General features: G+C 30.6%; 1 protein-coding gene across 1 annotated transcript in view; it reads left to right on the top strand.

Moving 5' to 3' along the window:
- Positions 1–12,614: 12,614 nt before the first annotated feature.
- LOC111713765 (uncharacterized) overlaps positions 12,615–21,232 on the top strand; it is a gene marked incomplete in the record, with an annotated part of 9,726 nt that continues 1,108 nt past the window's right edge. The window contains 5 exon segments of the mRNA XM_023488712.1: positions 12,615–12,740; positions 14,169–14,302; positions 14,460–14,544; positions 18,579–18,642; positions 20,458–20,544. Coding sequence (XP_023344480.1) covers positions 12,709–12,740; positions 14,169–14,302; positions 14,460–14,544; positions 18,579–18,642; positions 20,458–20,544 — 402 coding nt within the window.

Below are 21,232 nucleotides of genomic sequence, written 5' to 3'. Positions count from 1 at the left end.
AAGATAATTGTTGATAAATACCAGAACTAGTTATCGTGATAAACGCAGTACGCAGTACGCAGTGTACTGCATTCTACAAACAATCTCTATAAAAAGCACGAATAAGTAAAAAAGTAAACCGGTCAAGAATTTGTAAAAGATATTTCTTGTAGTGCGGTAATTAACGACTTGCTCGCTAATTTAGCCGGGAAAGGGGGAGGGAGGTTTAAGACCACCTTTTTTTTGAGAACATGTCAAAGAAATTTACGGGAAAACGTTTCTGGGTAAAATTTGGGAGAATGGGAATCGAGGGGAGGGAGGCCAGCCACAACAATTTCTCATCTACGAGCACATTCTCCTCAATTTTCTCGTCCGAGCCACCTCGAAATCCAGGTCCTTCGATTATTCTGTGTCCTTAAGTTGTTAAGTTGAAAAAACTGTTTTTAATAAATCTGACCAGGTTAGGGCATAAAATATGGATAGACTAAAGTATTACAACGATTGCAAATCATGTTGGAATCTTTAAATGTCAAACATTATTTGAGTAAAACTTAAATCTCTTCTGCCTCCGTAATGGCTAACCTTCGCGATATCAAATAAATAGAAAAATATTAGGCATACCTCTGCCTATCATTTTCTCCATGGAACCACTCGGAAAAATTCTATGGGTTTCACTATAATTCAGAAAAAAAGGTTAAAGTTCTATAAACTCGGAATTATTTGCCGCATTCTACACCAGGAATATCTGAAAATGCGCGTAAAAAAAGGTGAACATTAAACCTGAAAACTTTAATCTAATTGAAACTATTTTTTTCGATTTACAAAAATTCAACATTTTATCGATTTTTCTAAATTAGTTTTATCTTGGAGGATTGATAATCTTGGAAGGACGTGGATTTCGAGGTGGCTCGGACGAAAAAAATAGAAGAATGTGGCTCGGACTAGAAATTAATGTAGCTGGCCTTCCTCCCCTCAGATATCAATGGGTAAAGATTCCCAATTTTCTAAAGTCAATAAAGTCATTAGAACTAGTTTTAAAGGTTTCAACATTTCAAAATTGGAGCCTGCACATATTTGTATTTAATAATGGGAGCCTGCACAATTTTGTATTAAATAATGGGAGCCTGCACAATTTTGTATTAAATAATGGGAGCCTGCACAATTTTGTATTAAATAATGCAAATGTTTCTACGAAAAATAAAAATAAGAAACTAATCAAAAACGGTTGTTTTGATTCGCTTTTGCATATATTATCTCTCGGGTAGACATGGGCCATTTGGCTTTTTACGGTTGTTCATAGTTTTTTATCATTCTAAAAATTAACGTTCATTTTCGTTTTTTCAAAAGTTTTTTTTGATTGCTCGTTCAGTAAAAAAATTATCGATATTTCGGAAAATTAGTTTGTTCAGTAATTTTTTTCTGAGCGACAAATTTCTAGAACTTTCGCTCGTTCTTAAAAATTTCTTTCGATCATGTAAAAACGATAAATCGATAAATAAGATAATTCGATAAAAACGATAAAAACAATAAAAACAATAAAAACAATAAAAACAATAAAAACAATAAAACGATAAAAACGATATAAATAATAAAAACAATAAAAACAATAAAAACAATTAAAACAATAAAAAAAAATAAAATAATAAAAACAATTTAAACAATAAAAAAATAAAAACGGTAAAAACGATAAAAATGATAAAAACGGTAAAAACAGTAAAAACGTTAAAAATGCAAATAACCCAAAAACCGATAAAAACGATAAAAATAATAAAACAATAAAACAATAAAAACACAAGAAAAATGATAAAATGATAAAAACGATAAAACGGTAAAAAGATAAAAACAATAAAAACGATAAAACGATAAAAATGATAAAAAATAAAAAGATTAAAACGATGAAAAGATCCCCATCCTCATAGTTGTGCATAATCTTCTCTAAAAAAGACCATTGTTTTTAAGCTGAAAAGGATTGATTGTCTCAGCTGTAAAAAATTAAATATAATTTCAAGTTTATCTTTTTGTTACATGATGGCATAGCAATCCTGAAATAGTCCTTAGTTGTGCTTAATTCTCTGTACAATAAAGCTTACATTAAATCATTGCTTTTAGCCTGAAACTTAAGTTTACATTCATTTTGCCTGAACAGAAAATATAATTTTTTAAGTTAAAGACATGCATTGAAACATTTCAAACAAAACTTTATTGTTCTTTGCATCACAAACGAAGATTTCTTTTACAAAAAAAACCGAAAATATGCATTCTGAAATTCTAGTAATATATATTCTCTTATAGAACCCAATATACTTTAACCAGTAAAACTAGCTCTCCCACCCCTCCCCATCCACCACCCGACCAAGAGCCTCGGAGTTGTTTAATCTCAAAGTTAGTGTTTCTCTGACTGTAGGCGGGAGAACGTTTTCTCTTGTTAACCACCCCCCCCCCCACGCCCCCGTCACCTTACTTGTGATTACAATTGTATTTTATGTTAAAACTAAAACTGGATTTTATGGTCTTCTGTAAAGTTATCTGTATTAGGGCTGGGAAAAGTTTCGTTGATGAAACAGAGGTTTTAGAAAATTAACGGAAGAGTCCGTTAACAAACGGCAAAACCGTTAATTTTTAAATCGTTAACAAAACCGATTAGCCATTTTTGAAAAAAATAATGGTTAAAAACGTTAACTTAAAAGCTAAACTAAAAACAGTGAATGATTTATTTTAAATTAAAATTTGTTACGCTTTTTGATGTTTTTAATTGTTAACGAAACGGCTAGAAAAGGTTGAAACGTGCCCAGCCCTAGTTTTCTGTTTGAATAATGCTTTATTGTCTCCCCGCCCTTCTTTTTTAAATCAACCTGATCTTATTCCTTTTTTACGATTGGTGACAGTAATTGTCATATTTTTGATTTGTTAGTTTAAAACAAACTTTGAAGTTGGACAAAAAAAACTTTTGAGTCTGTCCAAAATGTTCTGCAAATAAGTGAAGGAGGTGAAGTACGAATCTATCTAAGAAAGTCCAGGGAATAAGTCCTACAGAATAAAGTCTTGAATTGGAAAGACTTTTTTCCACAGGACTTTTTTAGCAAGAAATTTTAGGTCTTTTTTACTGGAAATTTTTTCCCAGAACTTTTTTGGCGGTTACCGTGAAGTTCACACTGAGTTAACGACCCTTTCCCGATTAGTCTATTTTGGTCTAAAATAGAGAGGGGTGGGGGGGGATTAAGTACTGTATTCTTAAAAAAATCGTTTCGGGACTGCGGTGCCTATGGATTTATAAGGTATAGTCAATAAGAAAAATTAACAGAATTTAATGCCTTTTATAATTGTTTTTCAGAAAAAAGTTTTGAGGGACCACTATGATAAGGCATACCACCCTTTAAAGAAAATGGCGTCTACAGTCCCCTGGATGTAATAACTAATCGCGTTATATTTGTACTTTATAGATTTAGAACTAGTATTTAACAATATGCAGTACGCAATATACCCATACAAACGAACGAATTATACAAAACCCAAATTTCTTATCATTTAGAATATAAGGTAGAAAATAACAGAATATAAGGTAGAAAATCACACTCTCAAAAATTCGCATTGTCTTTCGGAAAATATGGACTAATCAAATAAAAAAGTAGTTTAGAAGCTTTAAATAATTAATACACCCCTGTTCAACTTAGTCGCAAAATATTTGTTTTCTCCCATTTGTTAAAAATTAAAAAATTCGCTTTTTTTCGTTTTTGATTGTTTTTGAAAACAAACCACTCGTTTTGAACTTTTAAAAACGAATAACGATCGTTTTTGAAAAAATTTTACTTATGATTATGGTGTGCAATTAAAGATTTGAACATGTTGGTGTACAAAGATTTTATCATGATAGAGTACAAATAAATATTTTATCATGTTGGCAAAGAAAGATTGAAAGATTTGATCATGTTGGTGTAAAATTAAAGAATTGATCATGTTGGTTTTGGTTGGTGTTTGATCAAGTACTTCTCTCAGTAGAGATGGGAATGTTTTTTTTTCTTCATTTTGTTCGTTCTTAGTTCGTGAAAGTCTCGTTCGGTTCGAATTTTATTTTTAATAATTCAAAAAATTGATTTCATGCGTTCTTGAAATTTTCTTTTTTCATCTATATTTGTTCGTTTTCTCAATGAAAAAACGTTCACTAAAATTTGTCATACACTAAAATCGTTTACTCAATAAAATTGTTCATTTAAGAAAAACGATAAGTTTGTTCGAAAATGTTTTTCGGAAAATGATTTTTTTCAGTAAAAAAACGTTTTCAAATGTGTTTAAACGCCACTAAATCATTTATTTGTTATCTTAAGTTTAAGTAAATGATAGTTTATTTTATTTCTCTGAACAATCAGAGTCGTTTTTCCTCGTTTTGGAATGAAAGCGATCATTTTGGATAGAAAACGATCGTTTTGAAATAATAACCACAAATATAGCATGTCTTAATGAAAAATAGAATTTGAATCTTCAAACCTCGCTTTGAACACGAAACATTTTGCCTCAAAACATTTCGTTAGTTTTAACAATTAGTTTTTTTAGAAAAAGAAAGTTAGTTAGTTTTGAAAAATTCAAAACGAAACTAAAAACGATCGTTTTGGTGTATAATTCAAGGTTTTATAATTTTGTTGTACAATTTAGAAAGTAATTCTCTCTGTATAGATGGACGTGTCAGGCTTTTTTCATTTTGTTTGTTCATCGTTTGCGAAAGACCCTTTTTGTTTGTTTTTTAAAAAATTTTAACGTTCCTTTATAAAAATCTTTCATTTTGCCATCTATTAAGTTCGCTTTTTACTGAGCGATCGTTCAGTAAATTGTTCATTCTGTAAAATCATTTGTTGAATAAAATCCTTCCTTCAGTATTAAAAAAAACGAACGTTTGTTAAGTCAAAAAAAATATCAATAGTTTTTTGTTTATCATATAAAAACAATCGTTTATTCATATCTTTGAATAATCTAAGTGGTTTTTCCTTGTTAGTTTTTTTAACAACACTATTGTTTTTTTCTCAAAAATGTTGTTCGTTTACAAAACAATGAGTATCTTTGCTTCTCTGATCAAAATTTTCCTACAAGTTGTTCAATCCTAGTTTAATGATTAATTCTTCTGTTAAAGTTTGTAGGCTGTAAACAAGTTTAATAAAACTTGATTGATTATACTTCCTCCGATAAAAATATTTATTTACCATATCCTTAAGTTTAAATATAGAGGGGAGGGGGGGTGTAATAACAGCAAGTGGAAAGTCTGTACTTTTCTTCACTGTTTCAACTTAAATGACTAACTGACAACTTATAACTAACGATGGGCTAGAATTTTACTTCACCGGCTTATTTATACTTTTTTTGTAGGCTTTCACTTTTTATGATAACTATAAAGCCCCAGTTTTTAACTTTAGTCTAAAGTAATAGTTGAAAAATTTATTATAGTCTTTTCTTCAAAGAGCTTTAGATCGTTTTTAAATATTCTCTTTTGTGGACAAAAAATGACCCGTTTTTCGAAACTAAAGAACGACGTATACGAATCTTTGTTTAAACAAAAAATTATCTTTAAAAAATATACTGGATATTCAAAGTTACAGTTTATAGACCTTTAGTGCCCTTATTTCTATCTTTCTATTAAAAAAGGAAAAAATTTAACCCTATAAATAGACCGATAACTTTAATAGTTTGGGTGCTAGGGAGGGTGGAAAAAAATGCCTAAAAAAGGGTCAAAGAAATGAAAAAAAATATTTTTTTGTTATAAACAAATATCAAAGTGTGACGCATGTTTCTACATGAATTTTTCAAGGGCTTTACATAAATATAGTTTTTAGATCTATAGCTTTAGTCACAAAAAAAGTTATGGGCTGTAATAGTTTTTTTTCACAGACCGGACTTTTTTCGCCCTATACTATAAAAAAATTTTTACGAAAAATCCTTTAAATTACTATTTAATAAAAGTCACAAAATGTCACTGTGATAGTGTCAAAAATGAGAGTGCAAGGACATGCAGCCTGTTTAGGGTTAATAATTTGTTCACATGTCCTAAATGGATTGAGAATATTTTACCTAAATTTATTGTTGGTAAAACTTTAAATTCTAACATCTAGCTCGGTAATAAATATGTAAAGTTAAGCTTAACACGTTGCAAAATGTATATTGCAGTTTTCTTACTTTTTATTTTCTACAAAAATATAATACTAACTTATTTTTGATTAGATAGAAGAATAATCATTAATTAAATGTTAATTAAAACTTAACTAATTTAATGGACTGTTTGCAAATTTTATAAAGCCCTAAATAACAATAACGAATTAAAAAATAAAGCTGTAACACTCGAAAAGATTATAATTTAAGATAAGGTCAAGACACATTCTTGTATAATTTATTTAGTTAGTTGTATCATCTAAAGGTTGTGAATTTTCTAATCACACAACTTTCATTTCTCTTCTCTTCGTCATATCACAAATGGTAACTAAAAACTTACTTAGATTTAATATCTACAGACTACAGTAAAAAAAGCGTCTTGGGATACTATGCCATTATTTACATTGGGAAATATTGCAAAAATCTAAAAACTGTAAGTATAGGTCCTTATATAGATTTAGTCTGGTATGGGTGAATTAAGGCACGCGTTTAGGCAGATAAGCCGGAGGCCGAATTTAAAGAATTTGAGCCGCGGCTTAAATTTAAGCCGCGGTTTAAATACGCTTGGTTCCACTTAAAATTTTATCAAATGTTTCAAGATTTAAGCCGGTGCTTAATTTAAACCGTGTTTTGGCGGATTTAAGCCTCGGCTTAAATTCTTTAAATTCGGTGTCTGGTGACTCATTCAGTAGGGTTAAATGCCCATCTGCCTTAAATAAGGCGCAAGTGACAGTTTATAGGGTTTAAGGTTAAATTTAAAGAGTATCTATCTATCTTCAATCTTTAATTTCAAATTCATTAAATTCAGATTCCGTGGTGGTTATATCATCCAGGGATAACTTTAATTGAGGGATCCTCAAATCTAAAAAAAAATAGCTTGTGATATTGAGATTTAGTGTTCAATTAGGAGAGGAAGGCTGCCACAATAATTTCTAGTCAAAGCCACGTTCTCCTCATATTCTCGTCCGAGCCACCTCGGAATCCTCGTCCTTTGATTAGTGTGTGCTTTCAATTCTCAAAGAAAAAAAAAACATTTTTTTAATCTGACCATGTTAAGGCGTTGGCATAACAAATGAATGGAATGGAATGATTACATCATGTTAGAACCTTAAAACGTCCATGAGAACGATGTCAAAATTTATTTAGGTAGAACTTAAATCTCTTCATAACCTTTGTGATATAGAATAAATAGCGAAAAATTTGGTATATCTCTGCCTATCATTTTTTCCATGTAACCACCGTAAAAAATGCTATGGTTTTCACTATAATTAACAAAAAAGATTGAAGTTCTATAAACGATCGGAATTATTTGCGGCATTCTACACCAGGAATATCTGGAAATGCGCGTAAAAAGGGTGAACATTTTTTAAAAACGTTAAACCTGAAAACTTTTATTCAATAGAAATTTTTTTTCCATTTACAAAAATTCAATATTTCATTTATGCCCGAACGTGGCCCGATTCTTTAAAAATAGTTTATATGTGAGGATTAGACATTTAAAAAAAAAGTATTCAGAGGAAGAGAATTTCGAGGTGGCTCGGACGAGAAAATGAGGAAAATGTGGCTTGGACGAGATATTGTTGTGGTTAACCTTCCTCCCCTCGTTCAATATCACAACAAAAGTTTCTATTTTAAAAGGAGCAAGTACTATAATATTTTAGACAGGTGCAACAGGGTTGCAATTAAGGCTCGTTTTACTTTGCGAAAGTCGGTGTTTTCTCTTCAACCCTATCCCTAAATAGATTGCCCCCCCCCATTATGATTTTGCCCTTAGAGTTGAGATAGGGGAGTGTAATACATTTCCGTAATCGAACTTTTCAAGGCCTGCTCATTAAAAGAAAAAATAGACCTCTAACTTAAATGATTAGGGTGTAAAGAAGGATGTTTAAAAAGTTCAAAAAGTATGAAGAATAAATTTTCAAAAATAGTTATTTTATTTTTAACAAATGTTAACACAAGAAAAATGTTATCATATCCATTTTTCAAGGGCTTTCAAATATATAAGTCTTAGCTCTGTAGCTTAATTAATAAACAAGTTATTAACTATTTCTGATTTTTTTTTGAAACAACAATCCACCGTTTGACCGTTCTTCCCCCTAACTTATACATAAACAAATTTTAGCCAAATTTGTTCATAACTGTGATGTTAAAAAAGTGAAGAAGCCATTTTTAAGTTATTCAGAAGAAACCACAGAGGGGAGATGGAAAACACCACCCCCCCCTTGTGATTGGGTTAAATGATTTTAGTATTGCTTAGACGTAAAAAAGAAATATTAAAATATGTTGAATCTGTTGAACATGTTTGGCATTTCCTCCTATAGTCCTATCTCTATTGAATTCTATAATCNTATACCCATGATCCTATATAATTTAGGTATCCACTGTTGGATACACCTATACCCATGATCCTATATAATTTAGGTATCCACTGTTGGATACACCTATACCCATGATCCTATATAATTTAGGTATCCACTGTTGGATACACCTATACCCATGATCCTATATAATTTAGGTATCCACTGTTGGATACACCTATACCCATGATCCTATATAATTTAGGTATCCACTGTTGGATACACCTATACCCATGATCCTATATAATTTAGGTATCCACTGTTGGATACACCTATACCCATGATCCTATATAATTTAGGTATCCACTGTTGGATACACCTATACCCATGATCCTATATAATTTAGGTATCCACTGTTGGATACACCTATACCCATGATCCTATATAATTTAGGTATCCACTGTTGGATACACCTATACCCATGATCCTATATAATTTAGGTATCCACTGTTGGATACACCTATACCCATGATCCTATATAATTTAGGTATCCACTGTTGGATACACCTATACCCATGATCCTATATAATTTAGGTATCCACTGTTGGATACACCTATACCCATGATCCTATATAATTTAGGTATCCACTGTTGGATACGGCTATACCCATGATCCTATATGATTTAGGTATCCACTATTGGATACACCTATACCCATGATCCTATATAATTTAGGTATCCACTGTTCCTTTTCACGGGAAATCTAATAAAGATTGAGTTAATCTGTATATCAACAAAAGAGTTAATATCGATATATGCTACAATTCTAGAGTTCCACCATAGTATTGTTATAAATATAGTTTAGTAATCCCACCATTGTTTTGATAAATAAGCAGCATGGTTTTGTCATTATAAGCTGGATATAATAGTCGTATGTTTTACTAAGGGTGTTCTGATAAATATAAATAATGTAATATTTTGTAAATGTCCAAAATGGAAAATTACAAAATAAAATTAACTTTTTTCAAAATCCTTAACAAAGAGGTAATTCAAAACTAAATGTTGGTTTAAAGCTGCTTCAAAGCAATTAAATTAACTATTTTCTTTATAAAGTTTTTGATCTCACCCGCTGGGAAAATTCTTTGTTTTTAATTCTTTTCAAACTTAAACATTTTCCTAAAAACAAATCATTGATATCCGACTGATTTAAGCAGTTTCAGATTTAATTCCTTAAACTCCATTTCTCGGATGTTTACGTTGTCTGTTGTGCCAAATAATGATACATTATTTTATATTTTGTTTTTAAGAAGGATTTAAACAATCTTTTTTATATTCCTCTCTTAATTTTACCCCCGACACCGGTTCCTTTTCTGTATTATATATTCCCCCATTCAGCCCCCCCCCCCCCCGCACACACACCTTTGAAACTTAAACATTTAAATTTCCAATAAAGGGAGGATGATCCGAGACCTGTAGATTCCAACAGGAAATTAAATAACGGAAACTTTGATTAAATATTTTAAACATTTCAGGATTTTACCCTGCAGGGTTCCATACAAACACAGTTAAAAGACGATTTAAAGGGAATGACCGACAATATATGGCGGTTGAACTGAATATGTAGTATTGTCGACAAATTTTTTAGGATTCATTTCAGAATCGTTTTTTATAATTATTAAATAACGACGACAACGAGTGTAAAAAGTTCTACAGTAAACTAATTAGTTGTTCAGAAACAGGTTGAGAAAATAAAAGTTAACTCTTATCATCGAAAATTAGTAATCTTATTCAATTATTAGTTTCTATAATCACTCATTGTTCACAAAGATTTTCTGCAGATTTTATGGAATTTTAATTGAAAAGACGACATTTGAAAAATTTGTAGAAATCTGCGAACAAATTCACAGAAAATAAGAAGTTTAATATAATGATGAAAATGAAATAAATGATTCTAACATTCATTTATTGACCAATGTATTTTGAGAATTATGTTCCTAAACTTCTAATTAGTTTACTATAGAATGTTTACAATATTTTTCGTCGTCGTTATTTAATAATTAAATAAAACCGATTCTGAAACGTATCCACCCATTTGGATGATTTTGAACGTCGACTTTGCACTCACACTCAGTAATTATAAATTGTGGAAAAGTTTAATATGTCTCAAATGAATCCTAAAAAAATGGTCCCCAATTCTACATATTCAGTTTAATTAGTAATTACCATATATTGCCGGTCACTCCCTTAAAACTTTAAAAACTATTCACACAAATCGTTATTATTATACGTTCTTTTTTGTTTTGCTTTTTTTTGCATCGTTTAAATAGGTTTAAATAATATGGTTGCACACCGGACTAACCAGAGTGAGCAGCATTCGGTTTCTTTTTTTTGAAATCAAACGTGTTTTGGTCTTTAATTCAATAATCATTTACTTTACGGATTTGATTTCATTTAAAATGGATATGCCAACAAAAAATGATTTCATAGAAAAGGCTAACAAATTATGTTTAATGGGTCAAATTGTGATCGAAAGTCACAGCTTTCTGGAATATCGACAGAACCGTTAAATCCACGTGGTTGGTAATCAAGCATGCCACCCCCTTTAAATAGGTTTAAATGGCCGGTACTGTTGGGAATCCAGTATGCCACCCCCTTTAAATAGGTTTAAATGGCCGGTACTGTCGGGAATCCAGTATGCCACCCCCTTTAAATAGGTTTAAATTGCCGGTACTGTTGGGAATCAAGTATGCCACCCTCTTTAAATAGGCTTAAATTGCTGGTACTGTTGGGAATCAAGCATGGAATGTATATGCAGTCGCATTATTGTCTATGTGAGGTCAATATTAAAACCCTCAAAATTGTCCTTCTTTGATTATTCCTCTAAACCGCTTTTGACTTCTCTAGAAAGTATTTTGATTTATATGAAATTTAAGGAATTTATTAGGAATGGAAGTGTTTAATTTGTTTGTTAAAGTACTAAAACTAAAAGCTTGTAAATAAATAACAAGAAAAGCTCTATTAATTCTAAAAAATTGACGCAAAGTCTCATGTAAGTTCTCTCTTGTATTTGATAATAGCTTTCTCAGATGAAAAGTATCGCCATTATTAACAATAAATCTTCCAATAGCTGGGAAGTCTTGTGTTGGCTATACTTATGATCCTATATGATTTAGGTATCCACTGTTGGATACACCTATACCCATGATCCTATATAATTTAGGTATCCACTGTTGGATACGGCTATACCCATGATCCTATATAATTTAGGTATCCACTGTTGGATACACCTATACCCATGATCCTATATAATTTAGGTATCCACTGNTATTATATATTCCTCTCTTAGTTTTACCCCCGACACCGGTTCCTTTTCTGTATTATATATTCCTCTCTTAGTTTTACCCCCGACACCGGTTCCTTTATTATATATTCCTCTCTTAATTTTACCCCCAACACCAGTTCCTTTTTCTGTCATTCAAAAACGTAATTTTACTGAACTTATAGATTGCAGATTCTCCAATAGCTTCTCTTAGAATTAACGAAGGAGTTAATTTAAATCCCGCTCTGAAAATACCCAAGTATAGAGCTTAGACTAGCTCAGAACAATTTCTATGAACTCTAGGTAATTGTAAATAAATTGTGCAAATACACATATAATATATTTTGGGAGAATGTTCTTATTCTACAATAGAGACTGAATGGGCTTTAGCCAATCAGTCTCAATTCACAGCTAACAATATCATTTTCTGACCAGTGCCCATACTATTTTCTTTCATACCTTTTATAAGAATTAGAGCTTTAAAACCGTGGAATAGGAAGACGACATACCTTGTTAATAGCACTGAATAAGCATTATTTTGTGTGTTTGCCGTTGTTATAATACAAATAGCTTTTCCAAATAACCAGAGTCCAAAACTTAAAGTATAAATTAAAAGGAATTGAGTCTTTGCCACAAACTATGATTTTCTAATTTGTATATCTTTGCAACCCTCTGTTGTAAACCTTAGATATTTCAAACTATGAATTCTAATATATCAAGTAACCTAATTTTGAAATATCACAGGCTTACAACATCGGGTTGCAAAGATATTGGGATTGGAAGATTTAAGTTTGTGACAAATACTCATTTAACCTTTCTGTAAACTATTAAATTCAGAGCTAATTAAATTTAGTTCCAGACTCTTTAATCTATGTATACATATAAAGTAGTAATCTCTGTTAAACCCACTGTAAAATTCAAGACAATTATCATTTTCTTTCTATATTTTCAGAGGAAACTAAATAGATCCATAAATTCTGGAGAATGACTGGGAAAATGACATACTTATGTGACAGGTAAAAAATAGTCTGTTTTATACTTCTCAACATTTAGAAAATATTTTTTTAAGTTCTCATGTTTTAAATAATATCATATTCTAATATTACAAATTTGTACCGATTTCCTGGATTTCCTATTTTAATTAGTGGATTTTGGAAGTTTTTAAATTTTAAGCGGTTATAGATGGAATTAAAAGAATTTGTGCCGCGGTTTAAATCTGCCGCCGCTCAAGTTCTTTAAATTCGGCCACATGGAGGCGGAATTAAAAAATTTAAACTTAAACGCCAAAACCTGTTCCAATGAAGCACCGGCTCAAATTTTAGAAACATTGAATTCAATTTGGTGCGAAACCAATCCCATGTTTGAGCTGCGTATCAAATTTCAGACGCGGCTCAAACTCTTTAAATTCGGCCTCATAGCACTTAAATTTAGTTTAATTTTTTTACGTCTAATGAATACAAACATCCTTATATAAAGTTTATATTTTCCATCAAATTCGTCCCACTCGACCCCCACCCATGTCCCAAGGGAAATAACTTGATCTTGAATGTTGAATATGCAAATAAGCTTATTCTACTGCATGCCTTCAAACTTTACTATAGAGACCAGATAAATGTCTCAAATCCGGTAAAATCCTAGAATTCCTGGGATTAAGCGGTGTCGTTCTTCTTGGGCTTAGCCGGATATACAATACAACAGTTTTGGTCTCTACAGTCTTTAAAAACACATTCTTTAGACCTTTTAAGCTTTAATCTAAACTTCCATCTAAAGTCAGAATGTTTGTGTTGTGAATTTTGGGTTGAATAATTGTTCTCAAGTTAATGCAAACATATTTATCTAATTCATCTTCGATATTCTGGTTATACCCTCCAATTCTATTGATAAACAAAATAAATATATCCACCACTGATCCTCAAATTTTAAAGTTCCCATACTGGATATCGAAGTCAATTGTTCAAGCTTAACAATACTTCTTACTAAAGTTTTAGATACAAATCTTTCTCGAGATTAGGATTTCAAAAAAAGACACAAAAAGTATTGGATTGAAAATCCAAAAGAAGCTTTTATTGCTGTGCATAAAAATTATGTTAGATAATTATACAACATGTATTATTGACATCCATTAGATATATAAAAGATATTAAAATGATATTGGAAAATGCATAAAATATTCTTTTTACGGCTGGATAGATATGTATATCGGAATTTTATGATCTATAAAATAATTCATGGACAAATAACTTACATACTAATGGTACAATGTACATTCCTTAGATTTTTTTACTGAATTTTTTCCCAAAAATGATAGATATTTTTTCAAAGAAAATCAACTCATATAAGCTTTGGGATTTGGCTTTAACTGCAGGTTAAAGTTTTAACTACTCAACCCTTAAACAAATTGCTTTTTGTCAAAACCTATAAAAGGTTTAAGAATCATGTTGCAGGGGAACGATGACAATGAGTTGCAGGGATGGAAAACTTCACAATCACTCAGCTGATTTTGGCGCCAAATCAGCTGATTATTGCGCTTCCGCTCTCAGCATTGAAAACGCGGGAAACATCGGTGACCATGGTATAGGTAAAAAAACTCAATGTTTTTTCTATAAAAAAAATTTTTATTGTTTCTGTTTTGTTCTCACATCAGCATGAAACAAAAACTTTTTCAATTTTAAACTTTGGAATAGTATTGTTAACATAATCTTTTTTTGAGGTTTAAATATGAATTTTCATTATAGGTTCTGAAAAATGTGAAAATGGTAAGCCGGCTAAAAATGCCCAACGCCCTAGATTACCTCTACCTAAGATAAAGCCCATTCACAGGTATAACTTTGGCTCAGAATTAATACGGAAACTTGAAATACCCCTCCATGGATGAGGGGGGGGGGCAAGCGGTGCATGCTAACTAGGCCAAAAAAGTTGGTGGAAAGTTTAGCCATTTCAAGAGGTTTGAACGAACCTTTTTTCTCTCCCCAATCACCCAATATTGGAAAAAATATATGCCATCTGCCCAAAATCCAATTCTTTATCCAAGACGTCTTTTCTATCGCTATCCTCCTTGTAGTTTATAGCCTTAAAATCAAAAAGAAACTGAATCTTCCAGAAACTATAACAGATCTCTTCTAAACTAATTCATATAAATAGAGAGATATGATAAAAAATCTTTAAAAATGGAAAAGTTCAGATTTATTTAATGCTGCTCAAATCTTTAGCTTACCGAAATTTCTTCGAAATTAAGAACTGAATGTTATGGACATAAAATAAATGTCAGGTATATCCTTGACATTCACTATGTCGTTCAAATGTTTATATGTTTCAAATTAGGTTAATATTAAAAACTATGACAATGAAAAAATGTTACAACTTCAGACCATAACTTTCTATGCGAAAAAAAGAAATAGTCAAAGAATTTAGAATTTAGTACATTTCTGATTTTAGAAAAAATACCGAATTCTCAATTCTAGAAGTTTCTCTGAAAAGTTCCGGGAAATCATTCGCGTACATCAAGCAAATTCTTTATCCGACTTAAGAAAGAGTTTTTTAGGAAACTTTCGAAATGTCTCTTCTTTCTACTAACAAAAGTGTGGGCCATTATTTGGCTTATCTACTACCCCCCCCCCCTTCTCTGAAATACAATATGTACCATAGAAATCACATTCAGACTAGTCTCCTTTAGCCTTAATAGACTAGGGACCCCCTCCTTTGTTTCCTTATTTATTATTGTTCAAAAATATAGCATTTGTTACTATTTTTAAAAAGTCTTTGGGCTCTAGATTAATAATCATAAAAAATCCAAAATCAAAAGTCTATGAAACAATCTCAATATAGATTTAGTCTGGATAGGTAAAAATGGCATTCAGGCAGTATGCCTGAGGATTCAGGCAGTAGGGTTAAAAGCCCAGCTTATTGCCCAATGTTCGGAAAGCTAATAGATTTGAACATTTCAGACCAATACTTTGAAGTTTTGTCCAAAAAACGTTAATGTGAAGGGATTAATATTTCAGAGAAAAGAAATAATACAAGCTATAACAACACAATATATGCCTTAATTATACAAGCTCTAATTGGGATGGGGTGGGGGGTAAACAGGATCAAGTCTGTCATCAGCTGATGTTTAACAGATTAAGTCGAGTCTCAGATGAGGCCTTAAGCCGGGGATTAAGGAACTGTATCCCGGGTTCTAAAGATTTCAATCTTAAATTTAATTATTTTTCTGTCTTTGAACCCATTTTCAACCGGCTTTAAAAGGTTTAGTTTTGACATTTTTATTATTATTAATTCATCTTTGATTGAGTTTCAAATTATTCTAATTATTTAGTTAAAAAGCTAAAGCTTGCGTGACTTAAAATTTCATTTGATTAAATTTAATTTTAAGTTTAAAGTTTAAATGCAGTAAAGTAACACTAAATAATTTACAAGAGGGAACTTAAATCTAGAAATAAGGAAAAGGTCAGAATTTATGCAAAATTACCGACACAACTTTGTGACCTTGTAGGTAGTAGGTCCTCTAATTTTGATTTTAGCCCAAATAGGAGAAAAGCAAATCTACTTTATTCGGGGGCGTATTCAGGAATTTTTGCAGAGGGGGGGGGTTGTGGTTAATATACATGTTATTTTAGGGGGAGGGGAGGAATTCAGCACACATTGGGGCTAAAATAAAACTGAAACCCATAGAATTCACTGATCCAAGGGAGGGGGGAGGGGGCCCTCAATGAATAGGCCTCTGACTTTATTAAATTTCAAAATTCAAAAATATAACATGAGAATGATTTAGATCAAAATTAATAATTGTTTTTGATTAGAATGACTTTTTCCAATAGATTTTAGAGCAAATATTGTTAAATCAGTGTGAATGTACACTCTGTACACTTTATAACTCAATTAGAAAATAGATAAAATTGACTGTTTCATTATTAGAATTAAAATATTCTTTTACAAAATGATTTTTTTCCTGACTTTTGTTTTAATATAAATACCATGCGTACTATTAGTATATTGTTGACTATAACTTAAGTATTCAATGATTGACGAATTGACATTTGACAGTTGATAGATAACTTTTCAATGCCTCTACTTAAACCCTTATCAGATACAAACTTGGTATTCTGCTTTAATGCTTAAAAGTGTAAATAGCGTGGCATTAATGCACAAAAAGTACGCATTGAGATAATAAAATTTATGTTGATATTTTCGTAATTCGGAAATTTTTTAAGCTAAAGATTTCTGCTTAAAGCACAAAATATAATCACCTATAAGCATTTGATATAATATTTTGATCTTAATTAGAAAAAAAATTGCATTTGTCAAATATCCTTCATAAATCAAGTATTTTTTTTGTACAAGTCTTAGAGTCTAAATAGAAATGCTTGTTCATCTTTTAAAGCACTAGGAAAATGTCATATTGGTCGATTTTAAAGATTCAAAAGAAATTTAGATAGTTATTAAAAAACTGATAAAAAAACTAATTTTAAAATAGCGAAATAAAAAATAATTGCAAAAATCTGTAAGATAGTTAATACAGTTTCGAAAGAAGTCATATTGTCAATTTTTCAATGGGGGTTTTAATGATATATCAAGGATAATATAGCTAAATCTCAAAAAATTGTAAAACTGAAGAAATAAGTATTAATATGCGGGAACAATTTTTAAGAGCTCACTATTACTGTTTAGTTTAAAAATATCTACGGCATTCCTTTTTAAGTAGGTTTAAAAAACGACATTTTATCAATTCTTTTGATGTCTCTGAAGTTCATGGTGAAACTGTTCAGGGTGAAACTGTTCAGGGTTAGACTGTTCAGGGTGAAACTGTTCAGGGTGAAACTGTTCAGGGTTAGACTGTTCAGTGTGAATCTGTTCAGGGTGAAACTGTTCAGGGTGAAACTGTTCAGAGTGAAACTGTTCAGGGTTAGACTGTTCACTGAACAGTGTTCAGGGTGAAACTGTAGCCGAATAAGTTTTTAAAATCTATGTCTATAAGAGCAGGGAGGAAAGAAAGATTAATTGGAGGTGGCTCGGAAAATAGCGGTATGAACGCTGGATTGAACATTGCCACCCGTTAACCTTCCATCATCTAGAAAAAAAGAAAACAAGGATAAAGAAGGAAAGGATGAAAGGAAAAATCAAGAAAAAAAGGATAAAGAAGGAAAGGATGAAAGGAAAAATCAAGAAAAAAAGGATAAAGAAGGAAAGGATGAAAGAAAAAATCAAGAAAAAAAGGATAAAGAAGGAAAGGATGAAAGGAAAAATAAAGAAAAAAAAGAATGAAGAAGGAAAGGATGAAAGGAAAAATAAAGAAAAAAAGGATAAAAAAGGAAAGGATGAAAGGAAAAATCAAGAATAAAATGGATAAAGAATGAAAGGATGAAAGGAAAAATCAAGAATAAAATGGATAAAGAATGAAAGGATGAAAGGAAAAATCAAGAAAAAAAGGATAAAGAAGGAAAGGATGAAAGGAAAAAAAAGGATAAAGAAGGAAAGGATGAAAGGAAAAATACAGAATAAAAAGAATAAAGAAGGAAAGGATGAAAGGAAAAATAAAGAATAAAAAAGGATAAAGAAGGAAAGGTTGAAAGGAAAAATCAAGAAAAAAAGGATAAAGAAGGAAAGGATGAAAGGAAAAAAAAGAAAAAAAGGATAAAGAAGGAAAGGATGAAAGGAAAAATACAGAATAAAAAGAATAAATAAGGAAAAGATGAAAGGAAAAATAAAGAACAAAAAAGATAAAGAAGGAAAGGATGAAAGGAAAAATAAAGAATAAAAAGTATAAAAAAGGAATGGATGAAATCAAAAATAAAGAAAAAAGAATAAAGAAGGAAAGGATGAAAGGAAAAATAAAGAAAAAAAAATAAATTGTTTAGGGCGGATACTCGAACTATTCTAGAGAGATTAGAAGCCAGGCTCCAGGATATATCTAGATCCCAGGTTAATATTACTTTATCTAGATCTAGATCCCAGGATAATATTACTTTATCTAGATCCTAGGTTAATATTACTTTATCAAGATCTAGATCCCAGGTTAATATTACTTTATTAAGATCCCAGGTTAGTTAATATTACTTTACTACATCGGTTATTATTACTTTATTAAGATCCCAGATTAATATTACTTTATCTAGATCCCAGGTTAATATTACTTTACTACATCGGTTATTATTACTTTATTAAGATCCCAGATTAATATTACTTTATCTAGATCCCAGGTTAATATTACTTTACTACATCGGTTATTATTACTTTATTAAGATCCCAGATTAATATTACTTTATCTAGATCCCAGGTTAATATTACTTTACTACATCGGTTATTATTACTTTATTAAGATCCCAGATTAATATTACTTTATCTAGATCCCAGGTTAATATTACTTTACTACATCGGTTATTATTACTTTATTAAGATCCCAGATTAATATTACTTTATCTAGATCCCAGGTTAATATTACTTTACTACATCGGTTATTATTACTTTATTAAGATCCCAGATTAATATTACTTTATCTAGATCCCAGGTTAATATTACTTTACTACATCGGTTATTATTACTTTATTAAGATCCCAGGTTAATATTACTTTATCTAGATCCCAGGTTAATATTACTTTACTACATCGGTTATTATTACTTTATTAAGATCCCAGGTTAATATCACCTTACTACATTGGTTATTATTACTTTATTAAGATCCCAGGTTAATATTACTTTATTACATCCTAGGTTATTATTACTTTATCAAGATCCCAGGTTAATATTACTTTATTACATCCCAGGTTGATATTACTTTATTACATCCTAGGTTATTATTACTTTATCAAGATCCAAGTTTAATATTACTTTATCAAGATCCAAGGTTAATATTAATTTATCAAGATCCCAGGTTAATATTACTTTATTACATCCTAGGTTATTATTACTTTATCAAGATCCCTGGTTAATATTACTTTATTACATCCCAGGTTGATATTACTTTATTACATCCTAAGTTATTATTACTTTATCAAGATCCAAGGTTAATATTACTTTATCAAGATCCCAGGTTAATATTACTTTATTACATCCTAGGTTATTATTACTTTATCAAGATCCCAGGTTAATATTACTTTATATATTACTTTATTACATCCCAGGTTGATATTGCTTTATTACATCCTAGGTTATTATTACTATATCAAGATCCAAGGTTAATATTACTTTATCAAGATTTTTACTTTATCAAGATCCCAGGTTAATATTACTTTATCAAGATCTAGATCCCAGGATAATATTACTTTATTTCATCCCAGGTTGATATTACTTTATTACATCCTAGGTTATTATTACTTTATCAAGATCCAAGGTTAATATTACTTTATCAAAAACCCAGAGTAATATTACTTTATCAAGATTCGTGTGTAATATCACTTCATCAAGATCCAACTAAATATGCATGGAAGGGATCTGAGTTCTTGCAATAAACTCTAATGTTTTAATCCCACGTATCTTTGCAACCTGCGATGTCGTCGACCTTAGATATTTTAACCCATAAATTATGTAAGATAAAATTTAGTTTCAGTTTGATATATCAGAGGTTTACACCATTAGGTTACAAAGATGTAAAGTGTTTCTTTACACACTTTCCTTATCTCTGAATCGACCCCCTCTCAAGAGTTTTGTTCAAATTTGTGTTTAAATTAATAGAAAAAATAGCAAAAAAAGAATTGTTTTATGGTTATATTTTTTTTATTTTTTTTTATTTATGTTTAGAGGGTTCTGTACAGCCTGGTTACTGAATGTTCAAACCGGTCTAATCTAGTTTATCAACAAAACTCATTTATTATCAATCATCTGAAAGTAATATCATTTTCTTTAATATTTACATATTATTCATGTTATTGTATTTAGGAGACAATAATAAGATTGATGCGTCGGGGTTAAAGAGACTGCATACGCATAATTTCAAGTGACCCTCTATGCAAAGATGTCAATGTCTGATTTACAAGGGGACCCTTAAAAGCTTTGTCTGATCAATTATGAATAAGATATCATGTAATATATAAAAATGATTATTTTTAATTGTGGTTTCTCCACAAAAATGTTTTATCACTTTTATAAAATATCTGAACTCAACGCTCTTTTCTACTTTATTGATCAGATAAAGGTTCTTAAGGTTCTTAAAGGCGCCAGAGTGAATCGGGCAATGCCATCTTTGCATGGAGGATCACTCTAAAATTACACTTACAGTCCCTTTAAACAAATAAAAATGCATTTAAGATATTTTGTAAAGAACAGTTTATCCTAATTTCAAGCTGAAGTGCTTCTAAATGCTAGGAAAGGCTAAAAATGTTACAAAACTTATTATATAAAAAAAATCCTTTTCCCAAAGATTTTCTAGGAAGCCAAATGTTACTAAAATACACATGAAAGACGATAGCTTTGATTAAATTAGTAAAAGCCGGATACTTTTTGATTAATGTAACCCCCCTCCCTTCCAGGACAGGAATAGGGTTAAAAAAGTTTTAAATAACACATTTTCGAAATC

This window comes from Eurytemora carolleeae, unplaced genomic scaffold (genome assembly GCF_000591075.1).
Source record: "Eurytemora carolleeae unplaced genomic scaffold, Eaff_2.0 scaffold1307, whole genome shotgun sequence".
Classification (NCBI taxonomy): Eukaryota; Metazoa; Arthropoda; class Copepoda; order Calanoida; family Temoridae; genus Eurytemora; species Eurytemora carolleeae.
The sequence above is the reverse complement of the archived record's forward strand: the minus strand, read 5'-3'. Positions and strand labels throughout refer to the sequence as shown.